This window comes from Carcharhinus amblyrhynchos, chromosome 8 (assembly GCF_965287045.1).
Source record: "Carcharhinus amblyrhynchos chromosome 8, sCarAmb.v2.hapA, whole genome shotgun sequence".
Classification (NCBI taxonomy): domain Eukaryota; kingdom Metazoa; phylum Chordata; class Chondrichthyes; order Carcharhiniformes; family Carcharhinidae; genus Carcharhinus; species Carcharhinus amblyrhynchos.
The window spans coordinates 121,229,575-121,251,280 of NC_137331.1; the positions used below are offsets into that span (position 1 = coordinate 121,229,575).

Consider the following 21,706-nt stretch of genomic DNA (forward strand, 5'->3'; position numbering starts at 1 on the left):
TGATACAACCAGAAAGAATGCTTCCTATGGTGCATCTGTAAAAATTGGTGAGAGTTGTACTGGACATGTCGAATGGGTGTGTAAGGTTTTTAAGACACTAAATGAGCCCAAAGATTTGATGTGTTCCATATTTCATTGTCTTAAATAGAGTAGAGTTGCAGAACACTTCTGGTTCGGCCTATGACCATGGCATTTGTGGATAATATTTGAACACAAGATAAAGTTGATAAGATAGTTGTATTTTACAGGTGGCAATTCTTATTCCATTCCGCAATCGACACGAGCACCTCCCAATTTTATTTCGGCATTTGATTCCAATGCTTCAACGGCAACACGTGCAGTTTGGATTTTATGTTATCGAGCAGGTAAAAAAAAAACCTTTTATGTTGAAAGTCACTGAAACAAACTGGACCCCAGGTAGCTTCTTTGTATAAAAGATTAAAATTACACCCCAGCTTTTCGTTTTTCTATCTGGGTGACATAATGGACTGGATTTAACCTGATGCTGGGGTTTATAACCTGATCCACTGTATTCCAGAAGTGTTAATTGACCTGAAGCAGAACTTATGGCCCCTCAGCAACAGCAAGTTCCTCCTTGGAGAGCTGCTGGCCAGTTGGAGCACCACTGAGAGCAATGGCCATAACTGGTACTACAGTGAGGCTTGGCTCCCTCTAAGTGACCCTGCCTTCAAACCCACCGGTCATGGAAGTGTTGAAATCCAGCTTAATGTAATATTTATGACTAAATGAGAGTAAGGTAGCAAAGTTGTTCTGTTACATAAGAACATAAATAGGAGCAGGAGTAGGCCATCTAGCCCCTCGAGCCTGCCCCGCCATTCAATAAGATCATGGCTGATCTGTCGTGGCTCAGTTCCACATTCCCACCCTCTCCCCATAACCCTTAATCCCCTTGCCTATCAAAAACCTATCAACCCGCGTCTTAAAAATATTGAGTGAGGCAGCCTCCACCACTTCAACGGGTAGAGAATTCCAGAGATTCACCACCCTTTGAGTGAAGAAGTTCCTCCTCAACTCCGTTCTTAAACCACCCCCCCCCCCTTTATCCTGAGGCTGTGCCCTCTAGTCCTACTGTCCTTTCTGAGCAGGAAGAGCCTCTCCACCTCTATCCTATCCATCCCATTCAACATCTTATACGTCTCAATGAGATCTCCCCTCATTCTTCTAAACTCTAATGAGTACAAGCCTAGTTTATTCAGCCTCTCCTCAGTTCAATCCCCTCAACTCCGGAATCAGCCTAGTAAACCTTCTCTGCACTCCCTCCAAGGCCAAAATATCCTTGCGTAAGTGCGGCGACCAAAACTGCACACAGTACTCCAGCTGCGGCCTCACCAGTGCCCTATACAGCTGCAGCAAGACCTCCCTACTTTTATTTTCAATCCCCCTCGCTATGAAGGCCAGCACCCCATTTGCCTTCCTGACCACCTGCTGCACCTGCAGGCTGGGTTTTTGCGACTCATGCACAAGGACCCCGAGGTCCCTCTGCACCGTCGCATGCTGCAGTTTTTCACCATGTAAGTAATAGTCCTTCCTACCATTATTCCTACCAAAGTGGACAACCTCACATTTGCCAACATTAAATTCCATTTGCCAGTTCCTGGCCCATTCGCCCAGCCTATCTAGATCCTTCTGCAGACTCTCCACACCCTCCGTGCAATTTGCCGTTCCACCAATCTTGGTGTCATCAGCAAATTTCGACACCATGCACTCGGTTCCCTCCTCCAGATCATCTATATAAATGGTGAATAGCTGAGGCCCCAGCACCGACCCCTGGGGCACTCCACTAGTCACCATCCGCCAATCCGAATAGCACCCATTGACCCCCACTCTCTGCCTCCTATTTGACAGCCAATCCTCTATCCACGCTAACACCCTACCCACAACTCCATGCCCCCTTATCTTCTGCAATAACCTCTTGTGAGGTACCTTGTCAAACGCCTTCTGAAAATCAAGAAAGACCACATCCACCGGCTCTCCTCTATCCACTGCCCTAGATACATCCTCATAGAACTCCAATAAGTTTGTCAGACACGACTTCCCCTTAACAAAACCGTGCTGCGTCTGCTCTACCAAACAATTCTCCTCAAGATGCCTCGCTATTTTCTCCTTGATCACAGATTCTAACGTTTTACCTACAACAGACGTTAAACTAACCGGCCTATAATCCCTTGCCTTTTGCCTGGCACCCTTCATAAACAACGGCGTAACATTAGCCGTTTTCCAATCTTCTGGCACTTCCCCGGAATCCAGCGACGTTTGGAAAATAATCACCAAGGCATCCACTGTCACCTCCGCCATTTCCTTCAGAACCCTTGGATGCATTCCATCCGGTCCTGGGGACTTGTCCACAATCAGTCCCTCCAGTCTGTCGAGCACCGCCTCTCTAGTAACAATGTCATTCAGGCCCTCCACTCCTACCATCTTTCCATCGCTAACACCCGGCAAATTACTCATGTCCTCCTCCGTGAAGACCGAAACAAAAAAGTTATTCAGGGCCTCAGCCATTTCCCCATCCCCTACCACTAAGTCCCCCCTCTCATCCTTATGGATTAGTATGGAGACTGAGGGGAAACCTGATAGATGTCAACAAAATGGTGAGAGGCTTAAACAGTCAGAGGCTATTTTCCCAGGGTGGATGTGTCAATTACAAGGGGGCACAGGTTCAAGCTGAGAGAGGAAAGTTTAAGGGAGATGTGAGGGAAGTTTTTCATGCAGAGCGTGGTGGGTGCCTGGAACGTGCTGCCAGAGGAGGTGATGGAAGCAGGCACGTTAGCAACATTGAAGAGGCATCTGGATGGGCACATGAATTAGGATGCAGTCCAAGAAAGGGCAGAAGATTTTTGTTTTAGTTTAGTTAGGGCATCATGATCGACATGGGCTTGAAGGGCAAAAGGCCTGTTCCTGTGCTGTACTTTTCTACAATCCAGAGGCCTGAACTACTGATCAGGAGATAGGAGCTCAAAGCTCAGCATGGCAGCCAGAGGATTTAAATTCAATTACTTAAATTGGATTGAAAACCTAGTCTCATCATTGGTGACCATGAAACTATTAGATTAGCATCACAAGTCACTCCATTGCATCAAACACCACTGCAATCGTTCTGAGTCGGAATGAGTCTTCATTTTAGGATATTGTTAGAGACCTGGAAGTGCATCAGCTGATTGCTGTCTCCTTGTGGAATTATACATAAACTTGGGAAGGGAGAAGATACGGGATGTAAATATTTTAAATTGGCAACAGCATTTTCTGAAGTCTGGATCACTTGAATAGTACAGACATTATGTACAGTCATCTAGTGATAAATAACAGATGTATTTGGGCAGTTTCCACGTTGGTTGGTATTTGATAGATGCTAGTGTTGTGGCTGTATTGGCTAGGGAAGCAGCTAGTTCAGGAGCACCAGCCTTTTATTATTACTGAAGGATATTGTCAGAGACCATAGCCTTTCTGCTCCCTGTTGAGAATTCCCACTTTTGCATCATGCCAGAAGTCTCCTGGAGTCTTGTATACACTTTCTCAACTTGTGTGTGATCTTAAGAGGTAATGATGATGTCTCTGGACTAGTAAATCAGAGATCCAGGCAAATGTTTTGGAACCATGGGTTCAAATCCCACGATGTGGGTATGCTGGCGTTGGACTGGCGTAAAGACAGTAAAAAGTCTGACAACACCAGGTTTTAGTCCAACCGATTTATTTGATAATAGACTCACAAGCTTTCGGGGTTAGCCCCTTCGTCAGGTGAATGGAGTGTGCTGGCCTCACACAGAGCGTATAAAGCACAGACAGTTTAGAGATTACCACAGCAGCCGGTGGAATTTAAATTCAGTTAATGAATCTGGAAACTTGTCTCAGTAATGGTGATCTTGAAACTATCATTTGATTGCTGCACCAGATGGGTTATAATGACAATGTCCTTTACTGAAAGCAATTTGCTGTCCTTAGCTGGTCTAGCCTACATCTTTAGCCAGAAGAGTGGATGACCCATCTCTGCCTCCTCCTTGTCCCTGGCAGTATGGATGTCAGTTCTCAGCCAATTTGGTTCTCTCCCCATGATATCAAGAAATGGCTGCAGGCACTAGGTATGACAAAGGCTATGGGCCCTGACAACATTGCAGCAATAATAATGACTTGTGACCAAAACTACTGTGCCGTTAGTCAAGTTGTTCCAATATAGCCAGAAAAATGTTGAAAATTGCCAAGGTATGTCCTGTCCACACAGAACCCAGCCAATTCTGCTCTACCTAATACTCTTGATTATCAGTAAAGTGATGGAAGGGGTCATTGACAGTGCTATTACAGACAGTGGAACTTACTCAGGAATCTGTTCACTAACACTCAGTTTGGATCCTACAGGGACCATTGGCACCTGACCTCACTACAGCCTTGATTTAAACATGGATAAAAGAGCTGAACTCATGAAGTGAGAGTGACAGTGGATGATGTCAAAGCTGCATTTGACAGTGTGTAGGGCTCCTTGATGAAACAGAGTCAATGGTGATCAGGGTAGTGTGGGGGGATAATATCCACTGGTTGGATAAGGCCAGGCACAAAAGAAAATTGGTTGTACTTAGAAGTCTGTCAAGTCAGTCCAGAACATCATTGCAGTAGTGCCACAGGGTTGTGTTCTAGACCCAGCCATCTTCAGCTATTTCTGCTGTGAACTTTCCTCCATCATGGGGCCAGAAGAGGGGATATTTGCTGATGACTGCACAAATGTTTAGGCCATTCACAACTTCTCAGATACTGAAACAGTTTATGCCTTGAACAGCAAATGGACAACATTAAGGCTTGGGTTGATAAATGGCAAATAATATTAGTGGCACACAAGTATCAGGCAATGGCCATCTCCAATGAGAGAATCCAACCATCTCCCTTTGACATTCAACAGTATTACCATCGCTGAATCCCCTACTATCAACACCTGGGAGTTACCAGCGACCAGAAATTGAACTGGACTAGCCATATAAATACTGTGGCTACAAGAGCAGTCAGAGACTGGGAATTCTGTAGCAAGTAACTCATCTCCTGACTTCCCCAAATCCTGTCCACAAGGTGCTAATCAGAAATGTGAGTGAGTACTCCTGATGCCTGAATTAGTGTAATTGTATCAACAGCAAACCTCAATCCAGGGCAAAGCAGCCCACTTGATTGGCACCTGATTCACCATCACCAGCATTTACCCCTTTCTCTACCAGTGCAGTGGCAGTAGTGTGTACCATCTACAAGATGCATTGCAAAACTCACCAAGGCTCCTTTGACAGCACCTTCCAAACCCGTGACCTCTACCTCCTAAAAGGACAAAATGCACGGGTGATCCAACATCTTCAAATTTCTCTACAAGCCACACAGCATCCTGACTTGCAACTATTTTGTTGTTCCTTCACTGTTGCTGGGTCAAAATCCTGGAACTCCCTTCATAACAGCACAGTACCTACACCAAATGAGCTAGTGGTTCAAGAAGATGGCACATTACCACCTTCTCAAGGGCAGTTAGGGATGAGCAATAAAAACACTGACCTAGCCAGTGATGTCTATGTCCCATGAAAGAATAAAAATGTGATTCCTGCCCCCAGTAATGTGGTTGGCCCTTTAAATGCTCTCTGAAATTGCCTAGCAATTAGGGATAGCCAGGTCCCAGTTTGAGGTGGGGAAATCTGGTCAGTGACTAATAATGTTTTATTTGAAGTTGGATAAACTTGAGATTCAAGATGCTTAAGGGTATAAAACCACAAGATTCTGCAGGTTTGGAATAAACTTTACATGTTCAGAAAGTTAAAACAACTTACAATATCTGGTTTATACACTTAACGTTCAGGACAAGAATGAGGTCCATTTGAGTTAACGGGTGAACTGTCATCAAATACATCAGGAAATGCCAGATGTGACCAAACATGATTCCATGGCTTTTTCAACAACAATTTATCATTGTGAGCCAACCAACCTCACTGATAGTTCAAAGCAAAATACAGTGGATGCTGGAACCTGAAACAAAAACACAGCAAATTCCCACAAACTGATGTGCTAATGACTAGTTTTTTATTAATATTAGCTCTGGATACTAAAGATAATTCCCCTACTCTTCAAAATAGTGCCATGGGGTATTTGATTCCTGTCTCTGTCTCAGAATAAGGGGCAGGCCATTTAAGACTGCGATGAGGAAGAATTCCATCACTCAAGGGCAGTATGTCTTTGAAATCTGTACCCCATAGGGTGTGTAAGTTGTTTGTCCCATTTCCTACATTTATAGCAGTAAAGCACTTTGGAACATCCTATGGTTATGGGTGATGCTATATAAATGCAAGTCTTTAAACCTTTCTTCCCCACCTTTTCTCACTACAGGCTGGTAACTATCCCTTTAATCGTGCAATGTTGTTTAATGTTGGTTTTATGGAAGCTATGAAAGATCTAGATTGGGACTGTCTTGTTTTCCATGATGTTGATCACATCCCGGAAAGTGATCGTAACTACTATGGATGTGGGCAGATGCCACGGCATTTTGCATCAAAGCTGGATAAGTACATGTACCTGTAAGTATCTGCACCACCCATTTTTGTATCTCTATAGTTTGGACTGCACCATCCATTTTGTATCTCCTATAGTTGGACATATTCCTCTGAAGTGCAAAATCTGTAACTGTTTTGGGTGGGGGTGAGGGAAAAAAAAAACGAGAGAGACTCAGTCACCTGCCCAGTGCAAGCATTGAAACTGCAAAGTAAATCTTGTTGCAATTGTTCAGTTGTGTTTTTGCTTTATTTTTGAAAGAAAGCGGTAAATTTTAGCTTTTGCCAATCTTATTTCTGTTACCTATTTTGTACAACTTCGTCAGATCATAAATGTTTCTCTGTTACCTGAGATTACTTATCAAGAATAGCTTGCTGCTGTTCAGAATAAATGCACAGAGTGACAGAGAAATAACAGCTGAAACTTTACTGCCCCGCCTGACGTGGGAATCGGAGCAGGCAATGGAGTGACAACGGAAAGGTCCGTTGGCCTCGGGTGGGATTTTACGGCTTTGGGATGAGCGAGGCCGTAAAATCCTGCTCAATAACACCGAGAAGCAGACAATTCAACTCAGTTAGTCTTTGTCAATGTTTACTTTCCATTTGACCCTTTTTTATCTTCGTATAACCCTGGCAGCCTATTCTTCTGTTTCTTTGTCCCTAGCTTCCCTTTGAACCAAGTACATTGGTTTATCAATTACTTAGTAAATGCTTTCATCTTCAGCGAACATAAATGAATAGCTAGAATCCTTTTCTGTTGCTGCATGGCGTTATGTGAATGGAATAATTTTCTTTAGTATTTTGTGTTTAAGCTGAACGCAGCTACTCTTTCCTTTTAACAAATTGCTGTTTCTTTGCCCTGTATATTTTATGTTCTGGTTAACGTATTAAATATCTTTCTTAACGCACTGACAAAGTTAATGGGGTGAGTTTTCAATTTCTATTCTTTGAGTCTTTTTGTTTTAAAATTTCACGCCATACAGTCCTTGGATGATGACCTTATTTCTTTCGTCTGTTTTCTAGTCTGCCGTACAATGAGTTCTTCGGTGGGGTCAGTGGTCTCACAGTGGAGCAGTTCAGGAAGATCAATGGATTTCCCAATGCTTTCTGGGGATGGGGGGGAGAAGACGATGACCTGTGGCGTAGGTAAGAACTGTTCAGATGTATAAATTTAAGGCTGGAGGTGATGACTCAAAGATGGAGTCAGGGCTGAGCCTTTTCTGTTAAATAGTTTGCATTTTGATCCCTTTTAGCTATTTGAATTGAAGATGGGATATTTTAAATGATATTCAACACTTCTAACTTAAGTAGAACACACTAGCTGCAACAATTACAGGGGAATTATTTATCTTTGTTCTGTCTTGAATGATGTGGCTCACTTTGAGAAAACTACAAGATGTAGGAGCAGAAGCAGGCCATTCAGCTATTGAGTCTGCGCGCCATTCACTAAGATCACTGGCGGGGGTATTTGCAGACACCTTCAACCTCTCTTTACACCAATCTAAGTTCCCTACCTGCTTCGAAAAGATGAACATCATCCCTGTACCGAAGAAAAGCCAAACAGTGTGCCTCCATGACTACCGTCTGGTGGCTCTGATCTCCATGAATTGATTTGAAAGATTAGTCATGGCATGCATCAGTTCTGGCCTCCCAGATTGCCTAGATGCACTACAGTTTGCCTACTGCTGCAACTGGTCCACAGCATACACCATTTCCCTGACCCTGTACTCAATTCTGGAACACCTAGATAGCAAGGACACCTATGTCAGACTTCTATTTATTGACTGCAGCTCAGCCTTCAACACCATTATTCCTATGAAACTCATCTCTAGGGCCTGGGGCTCGGTTCCTCCCTCTGCGACTAGATCCTGAACTTCCTAACCCACTGACCGCAATTAGTAAGGATAGGCAACAATACCGGTGCCACACAAGGCTGTGTCCTCAGCCCCTTACTATACTCCTTTTACACTTATGACTGTGGCCAAATTCCCCTTCAACTCACAGAACATAGAACATTACAGTGCAGTACAGGCCCTTCGGCCCTCGATGGTTTCACAAGTCGGTGCAACGATCTAAAAGCCCATCTCGCTTACACTATTCCAATATCATCATATGTTTATCCAATGACCATGTAAGAACATAAGAAATACGAGCAGGAGTAGGCCATCTAGCCCTTCGAGCCTGCTCCGCCATTCAGTAAGATCATGGCTGATCTGTCATGGCTCAGCTCCACATTCCTGCCCTCTCCCCATAACCCTTAATCCCCTCTCTTATCAAAAACCCATCAACCCGCGTCTTAAAAATATTTAGCGAGGTAGCCTCCACCACTTCAACGGGCAGAGAATTCCAGAGATTCACCACCCTTTGAGTGAAGAAGTTCTTCCTCAACTCCGTTCTAAACCCCCCCCCCCTTTATCTTGAGGCTGTGCCCCCTAGTCCTACTATCCTTTCTGAGCGGGAAGAGTCTCTCCACCTCTATCCTATCCATCCCATTCATCATCTTATACGTCTCAATGAGATCTCCCCTCATTCTTCTAAACTCTAACGAGTACAAGCCCAGTTTATTCAGCCTCTCCTCATAGCTCAACTCCGGCATCAGCCTAGTAAACCTCCTCTGCACTCCCTCCAAGGCCAAAATATCGTTGCGTAAGTGCGGCGCCCAAAACTGCACACAGTACTCCAGCTGCGGCCTCACCAATGCCCTATACAGCTGCAGCAAGACCTCCCTACTTTTATATTCAATCCCCCTCGCTATGAAGGCCAGCATCCCATTCGCCTTCCTGACCACCTGCTGCACCTGCAAGCTGGGTTTTTGCGACTCATGCACGAGGACCCCGAGGTCCCTCTGCACCATTGCCTGCTGCAGTTTTTCGCCACGTAAGTAATAATCCTTCCTACCATTATTCCTACCAAAGTGGACCACCTCGCACTTGCCAACATTAAATTCCATTTGCCATTTCCTGGCCCATTCGCCCAGCCTATCTAGATCCTTCTGTAGACTCTCCACACCCTCCGCACAATTTGCCTTTCCTCCAATCTTGGTGTCATCAGCAAATTTCGACACCCTACACTCGGTTCCCTCCTCCAGATCATCTATATAAATGGTAAATAGCTGAGGCCCCAGCACCGACCCCTGGGGCACTCCACTAGTCACCATCCGCCAATCCGAATAGCACCCATTGACCCCCGCTCTCTGCCTCCTATTTGACAACCAATCCTCTATCCACGCTAACACCCTACCCCCAACTCCATGTCCCCTGACCTTCTGCAATAACCTCCTGTGAGGTACCTTGTCAAACGCCTCCTGAAAATCCAGAAAGACCACATCCACCGGCTCTCCTCTATCCACTGCCCTAGACACATCCTCATAGAACTCCAGTAAATTTGTCAGACACGACTTCCCTTTAACGAAACCGTGCTGCGTCTGCTCTATCAAGCAATTCCTCTCAAGATGCCTCGCTATTTTCTCCTTGATGACAGATTCTAACATTTTACCTACAACAGATGTTAAACTAACTGGCCTATAATTCCCTGCCTTTTGCCTGGCACCCTTCTTAAACAACGGTGTAACATTAGCCACTTTCCAATCTTCCGGCACTTCCCCGGAATCCAGCGACGTCTGGAAAATAACCACCAAGGCATCCACTATCACCTCCGCCATTTCTTTCAGAACCCTCGGATGCATTCCATCCGGTCCTGGCGACTTGTCCACAATCAGTCCCTCCAGTCTGTCGAGCACCTCCTCTCTAGTAACAGTAACGTCATTAAGACCCTCCAGTCCTACCACCTTTCCGTCTCTAACACCCGGCAAATTATTCACGTCCTCCTCCGTGAAGACAGAAACAAAAAAGTTATTCAGGTAGAAATACTCTTAATGTAGAAATACTCTTAATTAAATACTCTTAATGTTGGCGAGTTCACTACTGTTGCAGGCAGGGCATTCCACACCTTTACTACTGAGTAAAGAACTTACATCTGACATCTGTCCTATATCTATCACCCATCAATTTAAAGTGTGTCCCCTCATGCTAGCCATCTCCATCTGAGGAAAAAGATTCTCACTGTCCACTCTTTCTAATCCTCTGATCATCTTATAAGCCTCTATTAAGTCACCTCCTTAACCACCTTCTCTCTAATGAAAACAGCCTCAAGTCCCTCAGCCTTTCTCATAAGACCTTCCCACCATACCAGGCAACATCCTGGTAAATCTCCTCTGCACTCTTTCCAGTGCTTCCACATCCTTTCTATAATACAACAACCAGAACTGTACGCAATATTCCAAATATGGCTGCACCAGAGTTTTATACAGCTGCAACATGACCTTATGGCTCCAAAACTCAAATTTCTACCAATAAAAGCTAACACACTGTCGTCTTAACAACCCTATCGACCTGGGTGCCAACTCAATTTTCAAGTTTGCTGATGACACCGCCGTAGTGCGTGGATCTCAAACAATGATGAGACAGAGTACAGGAAGGAGATAGAGAACCTGGTGAACTGGTGCAGCAACAATAATCTCTCCCTCAATGTCAGCAAAACACAGGAGATAGTCATTGACTTCAGGAAACATGGTGGAGAATATGCCCCTGTCTACATCAATGGGGATGAAATGGTCAAGAGCTTCAAGTTTTTAGGTGTCCAGATCACCAACAACCTGTCCTAGTTCCCCCATGCTGAAACTTCAGTTAAGAAAACCCACCAGCACCTCTACTTTCTCAGTAGACTAAGGAAATTTGTCATGTCAGCTACGACACTCTCCAACATTTACAGATGCACCGTAGAAAACATTCTTTCTGGTTATATCACAGCTTGGTATGGCTCCTCCTCTGTCCAAGACTGCAAGAAACTACAAAAGGTCATCAACAAAGTCCAGTCCATCACGCAAACCAGCCTCCCATCCATTGACTCTGTCTAAACTTACTGTTGCCTCCGAAAAACTGCCAGCAGAATTAAGGACTGCACACACCCCAGACATTCTCTCTTCCAACTTCTTCTGTCAGGAAAAAGATACAGAAGTCCAAGGTCGTATACCAACTGATTCAAGAACATTTCTTCCCAGTTGCCATCAGACTTTTGAATGGACCTCCCTCACATTAAGTTGATCTTTCTCTACACTCTAGCTATGACTGTTACATTACATTCTGCACTGTCTCCTTTCATTCTCTATGAATGATGTGTTTTGTCTATATAGAGAGCAAGAAACAATACTTTTCACTGTATATACATGTGAAAATAATTCAAAAATCATGATCATCTCTGGAAATTTTATGAAGTGAGTTGCACAATGCTGGGAGATTTATTTTGTACCAGAGGGGAGTTTAAGTTGAGAATGGTTCACCTGGTTCTTGACCCTTCTGCCAGTGGGAACTTTCTACTCTCTCTCTCTGGTTCTCTCTTCCCCCACCTCCAACCCTAAATTATGATTTTGAACACCTATATCAAATCTCGTCAACAGCCTTATCCGCTCTAATGCGAGCAACCCCAACTTCTCTGATTTATTCATGTAGCTGAAATCTCTGCAACTCTGAAACCATTCTGGTAAATCTCCTCTGCACCCTGTCTCAGGTCTTCACGGTACGTCAAGAGGATTCAGAGGCAGATGGTTCCAGTAGGGGCAGGTTGTAATTGGGCTTATCCACTGTGAGACTTGGCATGATGTGAGCTCTGCAAGTATTCTAATGAATGATTATGGAATGGAGGAGTGGTTGATGATTCACTGCTGGGGTGAGGGCAATGTGAAAAAGATCCTGTAGATTGTGGTGTAGAAATGGACCTGCTGTATAAGATGACCCCAGGTTTTTGGTCCCAAAAATCATGTTTTTACATATACCCTGTACAAATTTCAGCCACAACATCCTATACTCTAAGTTTCTATGAGATTCCCTCTCATGTTTCTAAATATAATCCTAACCAGATGTAGCCACAGTATTTATACAAGAACAGCTCAGAGGCCAGGAATTCTGTAGTGAATAACTCACCTCCTTAACTCCCTAAAACAAACCTGTCCACCAGCTACATGACACAAGTGAGTATTATAATGGAATGCTGTCTTGTTGCCTAGATGAGTGCAGCTCCAGCAACTCTTGCGCACAATGGCAGCAGTGTGTACAAGATGCACTACGTAACTCACCAAGGCTGTTTTGACAGCACCTTATAAACCTGTGACCTCTATCTCGTAGGACAAGGGCAGCAGATTCATGGGAACACCAAGTTCCCCTTCAAGCCACATCCTGTCCTGACTTGAAGCTATATCACTGGATCAAAATCCTGGGAGACAGTAACCTCACACACCACAGAGATGGTAGCGGTTTAAGAAGACAGTCCACTACCACCACCTCGAGGGCAAATCGCAATGGGCAATAAATGCTGACCTAGCCAGCAATGCCCACATCTTCAAAGAATAAAACAAAACTGCTCGTGGAGAAGGATAATATTACAGAGGCAGAAGTTGTTGGTCTTGGCAGTGGAGAGGGTATGGATCTAGATAACAGAAACAAACTACAGAGGAGTAGAGTGAGGTCTTAAAATCACTCAGCAGGGACTTGAGCCCAAAATAATGGGAAAAGTGCTGTTATTGGGCTTTGAATAACAAATATAGGCAGCACTGTAGCAATAGCACTGGACTGCTAATTGGAAGGCCCTGATTAATGTTCTGGGGACATGAGTTAAAATCCCACCTGATGAAATTTAAATTCTGTTAAATTAAGTAAACGCTAATATTAGTAATGGTGACCTTGAAATCGTTACTGATTGCCATGAATGTTCTTTTAGGAAGGGAAGTCTGCTGTCTTCAGCTGGTCTGGCTGACATGCAAGTCCAGAATCACTGATGTGGTTGACTCTTAACTGCCCTCTGAAACTGCTTTGCAAGCCACTCAATTGTCAAACTTCTGCAAAGTCCAAAAAAAATGAAACTGGGCAGACCCTCTAACATTAACCTAGGTACAGAAATGGCAAGAGCACACCCAGTCCTGCTTACTAGCATCTGGTGGCCTGAGCCAAAATTGGGAGAATGGTCTCTCAAACTGGTCAAGCAACAGCCTGATAGTCATAACCATCAAATCATACCTTGCAGCAAATACCGCAAACATCACCGTCACCATCACCATCCCTGGGTACGTCCTGTCCGAACAACAACATTGACTACAGACCCTATGAAATCTCACGACATGGAAACCTCACTGCAGTAGCTAAGTGAGAGGTATTTTCCTTCAATGGGATGCTGCCACCAGTCCTGAAGTACATTCTGTAACTACACAAATGAGTAATGACATGTCTGAATTTGTGATGCCAGGTATGTAGGCCCTGTGTCCCAAACTTTGGCTGATTGAATCATTGTGTTCCTTAGTTGTATGTAATAGGCAGAATAAGATAAACCAGTGCTTGCCAAAAACAAAATATCTGCTGTTACTAATGGATGTTGTTCTGTCATTGGGCAGCACTTGCTGAGTATGCTAATGGTTACACTAACAACCAATTTTGGATAATCAGTCAAGCCAGTAAAGTGGCTCATTTATGCTCATTAAAAATGACATCCATTCATACACACATCTGTTCTCTGCAAAAAAAAAGGGAATATGTTCAAGCCTTGCTCTGTTATTGAATTACTTCTAAGCTTAGGGAGCCAAAAATTCCCAGTTGCTTTCTCCATTGCAATACTTGGCCAATCAGAGTAGACTTGACAACCAGTCAATACCCATTCCTCCTGTTGTATAAATTGTTGTGATTGCTTTAAATTTGGCATTCTTACATTTGATCTGATGATTGCAAGGCAAAAGCTTTGACAACATGTTTCTTTTTTGCTAAATATTTTTAAATTTATTTGTGGGATGTGGATGTTGCTGGCTGGCCCATCCCTAGTTGCCCTTGAAGGTGGTGGTGAGCTGCTGCCTTGAATTCAGTCTATGTACTGTGGGTTGACCCACGATGGAAACGACTGAAGCAATATGTTTCCAAGTCATGATGGTGAGTAGTTTGGAGGGGAACTTGCAGGTGGTGGTGTTCTCATGTACCTGCTACCCTTGTCCTTCTAGATGGAAATGGTCATGGGTTTGTAAGATGCTGTCTAAGGATCTTTGGTAAATTGCTACAGTACACATTGATGCTACTGAGTGTCAGTGGTAGATGGAGTGCATGTGGTCGCCAGTCAAGTGGGCTGCTTTGTCCTGGGTGGTGTCAAGTTTCCTGAGTGGTGTTGGAGCTGTACCCTCCAGGCAAATGGGGAGTATTCCATCACACTCCTGATTTGTGCCTTGTAGATAGTGGACAGGCTTTGGGGAATCTGGAGGAGAATTGCTGCCTGCAATATTCCTATCCATTATGTTTAAGTGGCAAGTCCAATTGGGTTTATGGTCAATGGTAAATCCAAGGATGTTGGTAGTGGGGGACTCATGGTAACACCATGGGTGGTTATTAGAATGTCTCTTATTGGTGATGGCCATTGCCTGGCATTTGTGTGGTGGAAATGTTACTTACCAGTTTACAGATCACACTAAGCTGGGTGGCAGTGTGTGCTGTGAGAAGGATATTGAGAGGCTGCAGAATGACTTAAACAGGCTGGCTGAGTGGGCAAATGCAATATAATGTGGATAAATGTGAGGTTATCTACTTTGGCAACAACAGGAAGGAAGATTATTATCTGAATGATGGTAGTTTAAGAAAGGGAAGTGCAAAGTGACTTGGTGTCATGATGGAACGGTCGCTGAAGGTTGTCATACAGGTACAGCAGATGATGAGGAAAGCTAATGGCATGCTGGCCTTCATAGCAAGAGGATTTGAGTATAAGATAAGGATGTCTTACTCCAGTTATACAGGGCCTTGGTTCAGCCACACCTTGAATATTTTGTGCAGATTTGGTCTCCTACTCTGAGGAAGGCCATTCTTACTATTGAGGGAGTCCGGCGAAGGTTCACCAGACTGATTTCTGGAATGGCAGGACTGACATATGAACAGAGGCTAGATCAACTGGACTTTTGCTCACTGGAATTTAAAAGAATGAGGGGGGATCTCAGAAACACAATTCTGATGGGACTGGACAGGCTAGATGCAGGAAACATGTCCCTGATGTTGGGGAAGTGCAGAACCAGGGGTCACAGTGTTAGAATAAGGGGAAAGCCATTCAGGACTGAGATGAGAAAGAACTTCTTCACTGAGTGTTGTGAGCCTGTGAAATTCTCTACCACAGAAAGCTATTGGGGCCAGGTTGTTAGATATGTTCAAGAGGAAGCTGGACATGGCCCTTGTGGCCCAAGGGATCAAAGGGAGAGAAAGATGAAGTGGGATCCTGAAAGTGCATGTTGGGCCATGATCATATTGAAAAGAGGTGCAGACTCGAAGGGCTGAACGGCCTACTGCTACATTCATTGTCTTTGTTTAGCACTTGTCAGCCCAAGCCTGGATACTGTCCAGATTTTGTTGCAAGTTCTGTACTACCAATGTTTGGATTTAAATTCCTCAGCTGCGATAAAATTCCTGTAGGTAGTAAGCTAGGTTTGTTGTGCACTCTTGCTGAGTTCACAGCTTTTATCTTTACAAGACACTGCATTGTATTGGACATAGCTTAGCAACTAAGCTTGATGTTGAAATATTCTTCTGTTTTACATCAGTGAGTGGTCAACAGTAAACTTCCATAAAAGATATAGAAGCATCAAATCCACTCTTGTTGCATAACTTCCTGTGGTTCCTGTAATTCTGTTCTGCCTCGACTTAAGCTTTCATTACAGATCCAATTGGAGCAGAACTAACCTCCAAAAAATAGTTGCCTGTTGGTGTGGAAATTACCATTTGCTGAAATCAAAGTTCAGCCACTATGGGCCAGGTACTGGCAAGTGGGAAGGTTAGGGCCTTTCATTCATCGGCGCAGACTTGATGAGCCGAAGGGACTCTGCTGCACTATAGTATTCTGTGAACTTATTATAAGATGCTCATTTCAGAGTTTTACATTTTTCTTCAGTTTGTTTTTTTTTTGAATATGTGAATGTTTAATTCCACAAATATGCCAGTAGAATATGTTCTACAAAGTTTTGAGGCAAGCTGACTTCTAATTCTCTTTTTCCTTCATCTCGCAGAGTTTCTTTTGCAGGATACAATGTGACCAGGCCGGAAGGAGACTTGGGAAAATACAAGTCTATCCCCCATCATCATCGAGGAGAAGTTCAATTTCTAGGCAGGTAAGTAGCCAGTGTTGGAGATTTATTAACAAATCTCCCTTAAACTTTGTCTCTCAATTCACTTTAGTAATTGATATCAAAGCTTGTGATATTTGGTCCTTCTGAAAAAGCATTGCTTATACATGCATTTCTGTTTGAAATAAGAGAAGTGATTGGAGACTTGAACATTTAATAGTTTAATGGGGTAGCATACTCTCTCTTCGGGAATCTGGGTTTGAATCCATTCTAGAACATAGAACACTACAGAACAAACAGGCCCGTTGGCCCACAACTTGCGCCATACCCATATCCATACCTACCAGGCCCTCCTATAACTCTCAATCCCATGTACTCATCCAGAAGTCTCTTAAAAAAAAACTCCAGCGAGTTCACCTCTACCACCACTGACAGCAGCCGATTCCACTCGCTCACCGCTGAGTGAAAAACTTACCTCTGACATTTCCTCTGTACCTGCTTCTCAGCACCTTAAACCTGTGTCCTCTTGTAGCGACCATTTCAGACCTGGGAAATAGCCTCTGAGAATCCACCCTATCTATACGTCTCGACGTTTTATGAACCTCTATCAGGTCGCCTCTCAATCTTCGTCTCTCCAGGGAGAAGAGACCGAGCTCCCTCAACCTATCTTCGTAAGGCATACCTCCCAATCCAGGCAACATCCTTGTAAATCTCCTCTGCACCCTCTCAATAGCTTCCACATCCTCCTTGTAGTGAGGTGACCAGAACTGTGCACAGTACTCCAAGTGGGGTCTGACAAGGGTCTTAAAGTTGCAGCATTACCTCCCGACTCCTAAACTCAATCCCTCGATTAATGAAGGCTAGCACACCATACGCCTTCTTGACCACATCCTCCACCTGCGAGGCCGATTTTAAGAGTCCTGTGGACCTGGACCCCGACCCTAAGGTCCTTCTGCTCCTCAACACTGCTAAGAGTCCTACCCTTGATATTGTACTCCTTCATCCCATTGGACCTGCCAAAATGGACCACTACGCATTTATCTGCGTTTGAAGTCCACCTGCCACTCCGCCCAGTCTTGCACCCTATCTATGTCTCACTGTAACTTCTGACATCCCTCCAGATTATCCACAACACCACCAACCTTCGTGTCGTTGGCAAACTTACTAACCCATCCCTCCACTTCCTCATCCAGGTCATTTATGAAAATGACAAACAGCAGGGGTCCTAGAACAGATCCCTGGGACACTCCACTGGCGACCGACCTCCATGCAGAAAAAGACCCATCCACAACCACTCTCTGCCTTCTGCAGGCAAGCCAGTTCTGGATCCACAAGGCAACAGCCCCTTGGATCCCTTGCCCTTTCACCTTTTCAAGAAGTCTTGCATGGGGGACCTTATCAAACGCTTTGCTGAAGTCCATGTAAACCACATCCACCCCCTTCCTTCATCAATGTGTTCTGTCACATTTTCAAAGAACTCAACTAGGCTTGTAAGGCACAACCTGCCCATGACAAACCCGTGCTGACTATTTCTGATCATACTAAACTTCTCTAAATGTTCATAACATCATTACTCATTTAATTATTCCCTTGTTTCTTTCTCCCCACAGATATAAATTGTTGAGGTATTCTAAAGAACGTCAGCCCCTGGATGGGTTGAACAACTTGAAGTATACTCCAAATATAACTCTGCACTTTTTGTACAAAAATATAACCGTGAACCTCACACCAGAGTTGGCTCCTGTAATTGAAGATTAAAGAGGATGGGACCATCTTAAATTTGAACAGCTTCCCTGGAACATTATGGATTTCAGAGTATTTTGTTCTTGTGGCAGTTCAGTGAAGGGCTTTAAGGGTCTTGAGGAACGCCAAACCACCTCAGCTGTGGATGATTTGATGACGGCACGAGTCCTGAAATTTGAACGGCTGATTGTATCCGCATGTGTGTGCACTAGCCTTTGCTAATGAATTCACCCTGCATTTTGAAAGACAACATGGCGTGCTTCTGAAATCAGGAGGTTTACGGCAGGGCTACGCTCACTATTAAGTCCTTGCATTATTGTCTTAGCTTTCTTGTCATGATCAGCTGTTCCTGTACAAAGATGTTAAAGCCAATAGAATTTCCATTTGTAGGTATTGCGTAACATATTGTATTTTTAGCTAAAATGAAGGCTTGAAATAATGCTATGGATTTGTAAATATATTGTAAAATTGTGCACTTTGCCACTCTTTTTTATACTATTGAACTGATGCATTTATGTGATGTTCCTTTTAAAAAGGAGATATATATATATGTATGTATGTATGTAACCTGGCATGGAAGAACAAAGTGTAAATAGTCTTTAAGACACATCATTTGCTTTCCATACTGAATAATGGGAAGAATCGCAATATATTGTCTGGTTGCTATTAGCTAACACCGTACCTTGTTAAAGTAGGATTGTACACTGCCAAGTCACTTCACACCTTCTGGATATGATTTGGAAAAGACTTCTTGATATGAGTTTAACTTGGGATTATCGTCGACTGTGTAATATAGTGCTTCCTGATTTGTGTAAACAGGGAAGAGAAGTTCAAAGCCAGGGCAGGGGGGTGGTTGGGGTGGGGGGAGAGAGATGTTCTTTTTTTTTTAAAGAATTGATGGTAAACTACAAGCTAAACCAAAATCCCTTTTTGTAGGGTTTAGTGTATGCTGACTTAGTGTCTGAACAGCTAACGCAAACCAATTAACTGTTGTCCTTGCAAAACCAAATTTCCTGCCCCTCTAGTCTGACTGGTTGACTATCCATTATTGGTTCCCTATAGATATCCTGCATGCACTGAGATTAAGCATTGATCAATTCACCATACTTGGAAAGTGAAGCCTTGTTTTCTGTTATCTTTTCACAGAACAGAAAACAAGCTTTCTAAAATTAACACACACATTGCTAATAATTAGTTTAAAGAAAAGCATGCAGCGAGTTATTGGATAGAAAATTCCATTGGAGTGCTGTATATTATGCCAATTTTGATTGAAATAATGGCATGATTCTTTGCAAATAGCTTCCTTTCAGATAATGTCCTATCCATTTTGATTTTTAAATTGGGATTTCTTGAGTGGCTTCAGGAGCCTGTCTTTGCTTTTGATTTAACCTGGCAAGAATTGAGGTGCCTGCTAGCCTCTACCAAGTGGGGGAAGGGCGACTGTATGTTCCCCTTCGAAATCTTAATCTGTTCAAAATCTACTTGTTCATTGAAGAGTCTGAGAAATGTTTCCTTGACTCATTTGTGAATGACTGCAGCATCTCTTCAGTTGTGGATGAGCTTGGTATTGTTTGTTTTCATTTGGTTTTTTTGGATAGGAAAGACTTCCTATGTAACTTGTCATTTAACCACACTCTTAACCTTCTTACTATTTTTGATTTAGGGTTTATACTTTATCAGCTGTACTGGAGACCATGCAATCTGGGTTCAAAAGATTTAATAAGCAGTAATTTATATTAAGTTGGATTGAGCAAGTGTGAAAAGATGCTGGTCCTTCGGAAACGCTTGGCGGGGCGGCGGGGTGAGGGAGGGGGCAACCCGCAGATGCTTAACGGAAGTAAATTTCCTTAAGAGTAAGGCTGGATGAGTTACCTCAGAAAGCACTTATGGTAAGGGCATGGAACAATATAAAGCTGCTGTGACTGTATGGTTTGTGATTTGCTTTGCCTGCCAGTTCCAGACTTCTCAATTCTGGTTGTTCCAGATTGCATAACTAAATACTGGATTGGAAAGAAGCTTCAATTATCTGTAAAGTTGTACTTGTGCAAGCACTGAAGAATAGGAACTAAACTACCTTGACAGAAACATGCTAATAAATGAAGTTTCACTTGTAACAAAATCTTGCCAATGTTGTTGTAGAGGGTTGGGATTTATATCACTGTTAATCAGTTTAGACCCATAACAGTTTTTTTTTGAGGAGTCGTCGTCACCACCACCCTCTTTGTCCCCATCATTGGCCTTCATTTCAGTTGCTGCCACGCTTTCACAAATTGGTGCCCCTGTAGACCTTGGTGATATTTAGAACTTGCAGCACACAAAATGAAGACCGGCTGAATTTAGCACAAATGAGATGTTACAGGATATAGGACAGAATTTTTCTGTTTCCGCCCCCCCACCCACCGTGGGAATCCTAGTGGGCTGGACACGGACCATGCAAAGGCCTGTTGACCTCAGGTGGGGATGTTCCAGCTTTTGAGGTGAGGGTGACTGGAAAGTCTCGCCCATGATGTTTGTTCGTCCTGCTAAATATTAGCCTCGTACTTGCTCGCTTCTGTAAAATCAATCTGATGCCTTTAGAATCTTGTTAATTTGCATTGAGGTTCTTCAAACACTCCAGTTAGTGTGTTTTCACACACTTGCCGAGGCTTTTGTGTCAGAATTAACTACAGAATTCCAAAAATTTAAGTCAATAAAATGCATTTTCTCAAATAGATCTCCCTCTTTCCAGTGATAATTCTCCTTTGTTTAGATTCTTTTTGTACAAGAGTTTTTCTGTGTGTAACAAGTTCCAAGTCTGGGGGCAGAGGAGGGAGTGGGGCAGGAATAGTACTGGAACTTGTGAATTTTTCCATGGGGAATTGAAAAAGTAACTTGATGATATTCCAGATTATGGTGTCGCTTCGCCGAGCAGGTTGGACAAAGATTCAGGCAAAACATTCTCTGGTATGACGATACTTGAGGTATTTGAGGGTGAGATTGTGGGGTGAATGTGTATAACTGATTCACGACTGCGACTAGAAACATAAAATTACCTGAGAAGAATTACAAACCTAAATAGGGTGGCATAGTGGTTAGCACTGCTGCCTCTCAGCGCCAGGGTCACTGTGTGGAGTTTGCACATTCTCCCCAAGCCTGTGTGGGTTTCCCCTGGGTGCTCCGGTTTCCTCCCACAGATGTGTGGGTTAGGTGGCTTGGAAATGCTAAAATTGCCCCTTTAGTGTTAGGGGGATTAGGTAGGATACATGCATGGGATTATGGGGCTAGGGCTTGGGTGGGATTATGTTTGGTGCAAACTCAATGGGCCGAATGGCCTCTTTCTGCT

At 43.7% G+C, this 21,706-nt stretch overlaps 1 protein-coding gene across 1 annotated transcript in view; it reads left to right on the plus strand.

The window, feature by feature from the left end:
• Positions 1-20,572, plus strand: part of b4galt6 (UDP-Gal:betaGlcNAc beta 1,4- galactosyltransferase, polypeptide 6) — a 76,633-nt gene extending 56,061 nt beyond the window's left edge. Inside the window, exons 5-9 of the mRNA XM_080194736.1 lie at positions 249-365; positions 6,358-6,545; positions 7,542-7,664; positions 16,585-16,686; positions 18,252-20,572. Of these exons, the coding sequence (XP_080050862.1) occupies positions 249-365; positions 6,358-6,545; positions 7,542-7,664; positions 16,585-16,686; positions 18,252-18,399 (678 nt within the window). The 3' untranslated portion in view covers positions 18,400-20,572. The remainder of the gene's footprint in view (positions 1-248; positions 366-6,357; positions 6,546-7,541; positions 7,665-16,584; positions 16,687-18,251) is intronic.
• The last annotated feature ends 1,134 nt before the right edge of the window (positions 20,573-21,706 follow it).